Below are 10,187 nucleotides of genomic sequence, written 5' to 3'. Positions count from 1 at the left end.
CCCACATCCCCCTCCCATTTCAGAGTCATCCCGCTTCACTTTGCTTCACTTTAGCGTGCTGGTGATGACTGAAGGCTGAGGAGCCTCCATCCTAATCGGCTTGAGATCTGGCTGCAGGTCAGGGCAGCAGATGACTACAGATTAGAGGGTCACAAGGCAGTTAGAGAGGATTACCAACTCTGAGCGCCCTAACCTCCTGCTGTAGGTATCCAACCGTCGGTTAACAAGCTGCACGGACTATTTGTAAAAGTCAAGGGGGCAGACTCTAAATGCATCTGTTGTGACTCACAAAAGGATCCGCTGCCCTTGAACTCCAGTTCACATATTGTCACATCATTTTAGATTTAAAAAAAAAGAAAAAAACAAAATACTTTCTAAAAAATATGGCATCCGTTTGTGTTCTGCCCCCTTTAATCTGATACCTCACAATAAAACCAAGCACAACCAATAGCCTTTGTAACTCATGTGTGATTTATTCTCTGTAAAAGTTCAGCTACTCCGTGAATACATCAGGTTTGTTAAAGAACATTAATGAACAAACATTGTTATGGGGAACAGAACAGCAAAGAGGGGTCAGGAAAAAAGCAGGGTTTAAATCCGGACTTGGACTTTAAATGAGGACTTGGATTTTAAAGATCCAGAGCTCAGGTTTGGAACATTTGCTGACAGGTTAGCTGTAAAGCAGGCACTCAGATGACTGTCGACAAACCAGACCTTAGTGGAAGACTGACAGGAAGCAATCTTTAGTTAAGAGCCATTGGGAGCTGCTTATAAGAGGGACATGCAGATTGTGAGACTTGATTTCAAAATGAATCCGACCAAATACTCAAAGAAAACCTGTCAGAGCTACATCCTCATCAGAATAATAGATTAAATCGAAGCATATTTATGTGTTGAAATAACCCAATTTAAAGTCTATACCTAAATGATTGATGTTCTCAATCCAGTCTCACTGGGTTTGTGATGCTTGCAAAGAAGAATACCGTAGTCAAGAATTTTAATCTCAGATTAGCAAAGTCGATGGAAATCTTCCATAAACATGGCTATATATAGTATAGAGGAATATAATTACAAGGCGCATTTTTCTTATTTTTACTGGTAGAACAAAAAAAAACAACTAATTTTCCTTCTTCATGCACAACTTTGTGTTAGTGTGAAAATGAAATCTGGATTAAATTATGTTGCTGGAACAACAATTTTTGAAAAGATTCAAGCCATGTAAATACTTCTGTCTTCTTTCTTTGTGCCAAATCTTTTTTCAGTGAATCTATTTGTGGTAAGATTTATGCCAGACATATTGTATTTCACATTAATATATTTAAATAGAAAACCAAATACATGGAGTGTTTTGCTGACTGTCAGTCCTTCGATGCCCTCCTGTATATAATAGCTGTGCAATAATTCCCACAGGCTTGTCAATCTGCTGCAGAGTATTTCAATGTAAACAATGTCAGTCTCACCTCACTGATGGATAGTTAGTTTTTACCCTGCAGCAGCATCGTGCTCTTATCCTCAACACTTCACCTTAGCTTAGCCCTCTAACAGTCCCACTGTAATCCCACTAGGTAAACAGAGGGAAATGTGTCTGCATTTCTGCTCCTCCTCCTACCTTTGCTTTTATCTCTCTAGATTAAATAGACCTTTTTAGATAGCAGGCTCTGTGTCACCTATCAAGTCAAACACAGCTCCTTCCCTCTGACTTAAACTTACTAAGCCTGTTTCAGTTAAGCATAAAAACGCTGCTATGTAAAAGGGTTGTCTGATAATTGGCCGTCCTGATACTTAAGGAGTTGAGCAGAAAATGTGTGGGGCCTTTAGGTGGTTAAGAATAACTAAAAACAACATAGATGGTGTTGGTCAGCGTTGGAAGGCTAATTAATTATATGTTACTGTTGATCTATGATTTATTAGGCCAATGGTCTTGGTGCAACAGCTGGCAAACAGGAAAAAAAGCACAGAAAAATAGTTTTACTTGAATTGCTTTTTTAAGGGCTGACAGTTACAAAAAGTATTATGAGGGGGTTTCTTTTTATTTTATAAAATAATGTTCATCTTTTGCTTAAGGCAACCCAGCTGGCTGAAGAGTAGAACAATAACAAGTAGGAAAGCACCAACGAGAAAAGTTGCTATTATGGCCGATTAACAATGCTTAAAGATATTATATATCTGACTAACCCTTTAACACCGTTTAAAAAAAAAAAACAGTTCACCAATTATTTTTCTTTTCCGCTTCAGTTAAACACCCCATAATCCTGGGAAGCATTGCAATCAATGTAACATGTCCAGACAAATACCAACCTTCTCCCTTCTTCCTACCAAAACACAAATTGCAGCAGGATGAAACTGAATCTGGTTATTAATATCGGCCCAGTTTTACTGATGGGACTGATACCGATATGATGAGATAATATTGGCCTATACTGATAGTTGATGCTGATTTATTTAGTTGATGCATCTACAGTATGGAGTAAGTTCTCTTAGGAATAAGCATCAATTAATGATGAGTAATGAAAGTATTATTAGTTCCTCAAAAATCCTGTTTAACTTGCAGCAGCACTGCATTAGGTCTGTTTTAGAGATTCTGATGTATTTTAACGGACATGTCCTGATCCGATATTGATATTGGAAATTGGTCCGACAGCCAAAAAACTAATATTGGGATAAAACTAATATCAGCATTTAATAAATATGAATAAATATATATTATATATTGGTATGATATTAGAGACTTAGAGCATGCTGATAGACACTCCACTGCTGTTTGAAGTTTGTGTAACTCAATAATTATGAATTGGTTTGTTGTTCTCAAACCTATTTTTGTTGACTGTTTTTCTCCGTTTGCCTTTTCTAACATCCCACCCTACAAAAAATCGAATAAAAGTGTGTGTTACACATCCTGGTTTTTGTATTAGGTCAATATTGGTATTGGTCAATATTCAATGCTGAAATATTGGTATCGTTATGGAAATTAATAAGTTGTATCGAGATATCCCTGTATTTTTGAACTAATTTAAAAGTGGAACATAGGATTATTTGTTTCTATTGTATCGTAGGATGGTACACAAATCAATAAATAAAATAAGAGTTTAAAGCAATGGTTCATAAGATACTCATCTTAGATTTGTTGTGCAGGTTTAAAGAGTCACTTCTAGCTTATCAGGTTTAAAATAAAGTAACCTTATTAAAAGGTTGCCTTTACCGCAAAAATGCAAAGCCATGATGGTTCATATATTTTAAAAACAGAAAGTGAGTACTGTAGTAGTCCTCTTTAAACACGCTAACTGGCAGTACGTAGTAACAGGTGAGGGAGGGGCATCCCCTCCAAACATGCTGGGATAATAAAAAAAAATAAAGAAGTAGTTTTGACTTTGACCATATCTTAAAACTGGGTGATGAAACCTTGATTTTGAAACTGTACCCTTTTAAAACCTTGGTATACCTTAAACTGTAACTAATCTGTCCATAATACTTTAGTTGTGCTTTGAAAGCATTGTGTTATTGCAGCGTTGTTTGGATAAACCTTTATTTAGCAAAACGCAAAAAGTCCACATTGTTTTGAGTTGGGGTTTAATCCCGGGGAGCTATTTTGAAAGTAAAAGGTCAGTTCTCTGTTGTGCTCATAAGTGCAGTTGCTTAAATCCTAGACTAAACCACTTGGAGAGCACTCTTGCAGAAAGAGTTCTTTTGGGAGTTTTTTTTTTGTGGTTTTATTTGTGTAGCAACCTTTTTCTGCCTCACTTGTCTGCCTGCCTTTTATTCCGCTCGAGGTCTTTGAAATGCTAATCCCTTCTCCTCCGTTATGTTTTCAGATTCCTCCACCAACTACATCAGGCAGCTGGAGACGAAGGTCCGGATATTGGAGGACGATAACAATAAGCTCCTCTCTCAGGTGAGACACAAACATGCGTATCCAAGCATGCCCTATAACGAGCGTCTGAATTTTACCCAAACTTGTCCAACTCGTCCAAAACATGTAATCGGCAGCTATGAGGACATAATAAGCTCGCCTGATCTTCTATGGAGAGATACTCTTATAACATGCTGGCTTGTTAGTTGCAGAATATGTGTATCCATGTTTAATTTATAGGGAGCCCATAATCTTCAGCTGCCAGCAGTGATGCTAGCCCCATCTGAGAGCTGGGGAAGCGGAGGAAAGATGAGAGGCAGAAGGAAAAAAATAAAAAGAGGGAAGCATTAAATGACAGTTACTGAGGAAAAGTTATTTCCCCCATCTTTTTTTCCCTCAAAGTTGACCTCATGTTGACTTCTCTCAAATTCAGAGGATTTAAAGTGTGGAGTGAGGGAGAGGTGGGGGTACTGCAGTATAGTTCACCAGGAGGTCACATGTCAGTCTGCAGAGGTGTGTTTACCCACACTGCACTAAAACAGAGACACTAATTAGCCCTTCGAGGGGGATAAAAGTTTAAATCATCCAAAGAACAGTCATTCATTATTGGCAAAGATGTCATCAAAAGACATAGACGAGCATTATCATTTTATCATGGGGGTTTATGATCTGTAGCTCATTTGAATACCAGCCAGGATAAAGACAGTCAAACTGAGGTCGATTTTCCAGGCTTAAAAGCGTTTTTTTTTTTTTCTCTTTTTTTACTTATTCCCGCATCAATAATTATGTCCCAGCAGATTTATGTGTAGGCGGGAGTAATAATTATATCATAATCATTTTATAAATGTTATTGTGAGGTGCAAAAGATTGCCTCACATGAATAATGAAGCAATAGAATGAGGCTTTTTTTAGCTGGTGAACTTTTCCACACTTTTGACTTTCCAACCAGGAACTTTAAAGTATTTTAGGGAAAGTATATGGGAGGGACCAAATAAAAAGAGTTTTTTTTTTTTTTTTTTACTTTGAAAATATATGATACAGTTATTTAAAACCCATATTTTGCTGCAGGTGAAGCTTCAAGTCATTGCAAATCTACAGACTGAGTTTTCTTTCCCCTCTGCTTTGCAAATAGTTCAAATAAAGCCAAATTGAATGGAAGGGTTTCTGTGAACTTTCATTTTAATTATCCACTGTTTAGTTTTAGTTTTGTTTTTAAACGTACCATTTAAGCACTTGCATATGCTATGATCATAACCTTGCCATGGCTGTTTAGTACCATTGTCTGATAAAGAGTGAACCTCCACCCCAGTCTTAAGTCTTTTGTAGCCTCTAACAGGTATTTCCTGTCACTGTGGGAAAAACAAAAATAGAACATCCCCACAGCCTGATGCTTCCACCACCATGTTCAATGCTTTGGATGATGCATTCCTTGGAGAACTGCACAATATATCAAATTGTACCTACCATTGTAATATACCCATCACCGACTCACAGGGCTGTTTAAAGAGGCCATAAGGACAATTTAAGGAGCATGCATTGATGCTCTGCAGGTAAAGAACAGACATTTACCTGTTTGGTTTTGCTATTGATTTCAATGTAAAAAATTCACAGAGAGGGGTGGAATAGAAGAAAAAGTGAGAAGAATATTAGTTATAGCGAAATACATATTTGATCCTCATGCAGTCCTAGTATTTGGAAGCCAAAATATTTCTATTTGGTTAACGGAAGCACAATCCTGTGATAAAAGAGAACTTCAATATTAGTAGTTTTTTGTGAACAATTGTTGCCAAATGTGCGGGCAATATAAAGCATGCTTGTCATGTTCTTAGCCACAGTGACCTGGGTATAATTTACCATACATTTATGTTGCCATATTTTTAATTGCGTATAAGTCTGGGGGAATTGCTATAAATCAAAGTTATTGCCTTTAATTACCGGTATACTGCAAAAATTGGCATATAAGATTGTTCAAAGAGAACAATATAACTATTATAATAATATTCTTTTTGGAAAAAGAGTTCATTAAAATTGCATAATTTGAAAACTGTATAATTGCTCATATTATGTTTAGGGATTAAGTTTTTCTGCAAATGTGCAAAATTATTTTCTGTGATAGAGGTGTCCATCTACTACCGTACTTAAGTTCTACTTTAAAATCCTCCTACATTTCAGTGTGGGGAGTGATTTTATGAAATCACTAAACAGAGGAGGAAAAATCTTTTTTTGTAGTAGTAAATTTAGAAGAGGGTTCAAATAAAATGTAATGGTGAAATATTGGGAGGAGAGAGACTGATTTCCTCAGCGGAAAGCATGCCAATAAAAGGAGAAGGGTGTGGCGTCAGAAAACTGCCTGGCCTTTCTTTGTGTAGATAGATGGTGAGTGGAGGGATTTAAACTGTAATAAGCTTCTGCTTCATTCATCACCTTTTTCAAACCATGTAGGTCAATGTGTTTTGATTTTGTTCATTAGGTTTTCTGTGCAGGTTTTAAATAAATGAACTAGATTGTGCGTTAAAATGTCAGTTACTTTTCTGTTTCAGGATAAACTGTTAACCATGAAGCTGTTCAAATCTTGCACAATTGTTTTATCATCCAACTCTCCTCTTACCATCCATAACTTTTGCACTTTGTGATGAAGATTAATGCAAAGAAATAAAAATGCTCATCACACTTTTTAGAGTATAAATAATTAATAGGAATCCTTTCTTTCCTACTTCACAAATGCCCACTTATGTTGGTATATCACACACAATTCTAAAAAAAAATGCTTTAAATGATGTCATTGAAAGATAAAAGAACATTGAAAGCTTTAAGATGTTTCAGTAAAAAAAAAAAACAGGAAAAAGAACAATGCAATAATTCTACACGTTGTGTTTTTCTCCCTAGGCCCAAAACCGCTATAGCTTATCACAGATACAGATGAAACAGGTAACTTTTTGAAATGTCATCATTATAAATGTTGGCTCTACTATTCACCAACTCTTTGGGCCTCTTCTTCATTCTTCTAAATGTTTGGTGATGGGACTCTTTACAGCTTTGAGCTTGAAACTTTCTACTTCCTAAAGGATGGACACAAAGCAACAATTGCACCATATAAAAGTTTACTAAATGTTTTAGGGTTATGGGTGTTTTTTTTGTTTTTTGCCTCTGTTCTCAGATGGCCATAATGGTAGTTTCTTACTTTCTAAATGCAAGCAAAAACATTCTGGACCTCCTGAGGGGAAATCTGTACTTTATCTATGCCTGGTCTTATCAACCGTGACCCCAGTGTTTGGGGGTTTTGGCCACTTATTGTGGAATAAATGTAGGTTAAGGCTACATCTACATGCAGCTGAAGGTAGTATGTGCACAGACATGTTTGTTAAAGATGAAAGCAGACAGGTGAAATAGGCATTTTAATAGTTATGCATGCAGGTGAGGGGAATAGTAATTCTACCCCAGAAGTAATGGTGTTAAAAAAAGAAGAGTAGGGCTAAATAAAAACAAACAAGGAGTGAAAATAAAGCCATTTGCTTTGTCCACTTGGGTCCACACCAAATTCACATGTTGCTGTTAAATCCAAAATAAATTGTTTACCAGATAGACCCAAACCCAGCTTTGTTTGGTTTGAGTCCAACTCTTCCATCCCATAGATAAGTTAGTAAAGGTTATCTACACCTTTTCTTATCATGATGACCCCATACATAATGATTCACTCAACACACAAGTGTTTGTGATTCATCAATTGGCACTGCACTTTGTCATTTCACAGTCAACCTCAGCAACAACTGGTAAAACCGGTTTCATTTTGAGACCGTAGTGGAGGAAATATTTTAGACTTATTGGAAAAGCAAACTTGAAACTTGACAATTTTCTTATTTTGTTTAAACTTTTCTGATGTGGGATTCATGTAAATCTATCAAACAAAGCATTAAAAAATAACTTTTTTCTCTGTTTTCCAGCTCAGTGCTTAGATTTCCTACAGTTAAAAAAAGCAACCACACCTTAGCAACCACACAGATTACTAAAAGAAGTTGGCATCATTTCTAGTTTCTGAAGAATTGTCATGATGTTGGCTTTCTTCTTGGTATGATTACCTGTAAATCTCATTCTCACACCTTTCATTCCTTGAACCCCTTATTCTTTGCACAGGCTTTGTCTCCAGTGTAAATCTAGACAGCTGCTGTTAACTTAAATCTGGTGAACATGCCATTTCCCTTGACAAGCAAACATAGGCACAATTTGGAGGTGTGTGCCTCTTTACCCAGGTGGGAATTCATGTTCATTGATGCCGTGGTGTTGCTAAGTAATCTATTTGGAGATCGTCTCTGTTTCAATTTCACCATATGAGACTTCCTCAAGCACCTAAAGAGAGAATCCATGTTGATTGCTGTGGCGATTGCTGTGGCGCAGTCTTAAGGCTGATTTATACTCAGAAACCAGGTCGTCTGTGCGTGTGTTGCAGTGAATGCAAATGTGCCCCCGCCTTTTTTCGCAGACACTCTGCTGCACCTCTCCAAAATTGTAGTTGACCGCAGACAGGAGGCGTCTGATTGGTCAAATCTACATCCGCTCTACACTATGCGTATTTCCTGTTTGGTACATTGCCGGCTTGTTTTGTTTGTATGACCGCCATCGTGGAAAACGACTTGTGAAGATGGAGCAGCTGGAAGAGCGAGGTGCGCGAGAACGCTGGGACCCTTTACCCACCTGGATCCCCGTTTTTTTTCGCTCTCATGTCCCTCCGTTGTCGCATAAACTTGCCCACACTTCCTCACCACCTTGGCTGTATCTAGACCCACAGCTAGTCCGTGACTATCCCTCTTGAGTTGTGGCGTGGAATAACATAGTATAGACCACGCATCAATATTGGGCATAAATCAGAAATATCTGTGACAAGCTCACTGCGACACTGCTGCAGGAGTATAACCATCCTTTTAGTCCACAAGTTTAGTTCTGACTAAACGTAGTCCATGTATAGTCACTTATTTTTTATTTTTTTGTAACATACCATCTGGATTTAATGTTATCTTTTGTTTACATATTCATTCCATAATTAAAACCATTTCCTGCATAAATGTACCCCTTTTTTATATTTTATAAAGTATTATAGATGCAGCCCCCCACTTTAAATATGATCATTGCAGTTCCAACATGACTGACTGCAACTCTGCCTGAGAGACAAATTGTATTTCCAAATCAAAAATCCCTGTTTAAATGTTTTTTTTTTTTTTTTTTTTTTTTTTTTTTTTTAGGTATTACAAAAACATTTTCTTGCAGCAAGTGTTGCTTCTGTGTCCAGTCCTTTTTTATGTGCCTCCAGCATGTTCTGCTAATGAATTACACCAGTGGTCCTGCTGTGTACATGTGACTTTCCTTAGTTGGAAAAACCTTAGTCTGTCCTTGGATTTGCACTGCACCATGTTCAGTACTCAGTACTCCAGGTGAATGAATGCTACATCGTGCTTTGGTGCATAAACCACACTGGCTTGTTCATGCTTGTCGAGACGTCTGGTGGGCTGAATAATTAAACGTATGGGAGCAACACAGGTGGATCCATGTATACATAGCGCATGGCTGACAACTGGCGTGTGAGTGTAACTGAATAACAAAAAATGTCAGTTTGAAGATAAACTGATTTAAGGGAGAGAAATTTCTTTGAAAGAGGGGAAAGCATCTAATTTTTTTTTCCTGTTCCCTCTTGATGACTACATCCTCAGAGACAGAAAGGCTAGAGTGGATTAGCTGAGTCAGTTGACATATTACCTAACTTCCTAAACAGTAAAATAGGTTGATTGAAACTTGCTTTCAGCTAATAGAGAACAATAGCCTCTTATTTGGGGAATGCTGAGCTCGTAGGCCAGGTTTGTGGAGAAATGTTTACTGGAATGGATTGCCAAATGGAATGACTTCAGAGGCAAAGCTGCTCTGTATTCATAAAAGAAACCAAAAGTTGGTGTAACAAAAACAAAACTTAAAAATATCCAATAGTTGTTTTTTGTGTTCTCTAACATGCTTGCTTATTACTGTGTATTACTGCTTATCATATTATAGAGCCACTCAAACTTTGCTTTCACATGATTGTTCTTGATTGTTGACAAGAAAAGTAACATAATATTTCAGTTTCAGCAGATTCAGATGATACAAATTCTACTGCCTATAGTTTGACTTCCTATAGAAATACTGACTGTCATAACTGGGAGTGCATCTTGCAATACTTACATAAGCCACTGCATTTCCAGATGCTTTTTACTGTGTTAACCTTTTCCTGGGCCAGGGCAGCTTTCTGAAAGCATTACCCCCCTCCCTTTGTTTCTTTTACATTTATCATGTTAAAAACAGGTTGTTAGGATAAAATACA

General features: G+C 37.3%; 1 protein-coding gene across 4 annotated transcripts in view; it reads left to right on the top strand.

Annotated features, from left to right (window-relative positions):
• The window catches only part of ccdc85c (coiled-coil domain containing 85C), a 60,592-nt gene that overhangs the window by 35,976 nt on the left and 14,429 nt on the right, over window positions 1–10,187 (top strand). For 2 of the 4 annotated variants that reach the window (XM_015394815.1, XM_015394807.1), the window contains exons 2-3: window positions 3,810–3,889; window positions 6,734–6,775. In XM_015394815.1, coding sequence (XP_015250301.1) covers window positions 3,810–3,889; window positions 6,734–6,775 — 122 coding nt within the window. The remainder of the gene's footprint in view (window positions 1–3,809; window positions 3,890–6,733; window positions 6,776–10,187) is intronic. The other 2 variants (XM_015394831.1, XM_015394823.1) reach the window with 1 other exon arrangement.

Source organism: Cyprinodon variegatus, unplaced genomic scaffold (assembly GCF_000732505.1).
Source record: "Cyprinodon variegatus isolate N-32 unplaced genomic scaffold, C_variegatus-1.0 Scaffold25, whole genome shotgun sequence".
NCBI lineage: Eukaryota > Metazoa > Chordata > Actinopteri > Cyprinodontiformes > Cyprinodontidae > Cyprinodon > Cyprinodon variegatus.
Note: the sequence above shows the minus strand (reverse complement) of the source record. Positions and strands in the feature narration are given on the sequence as shown.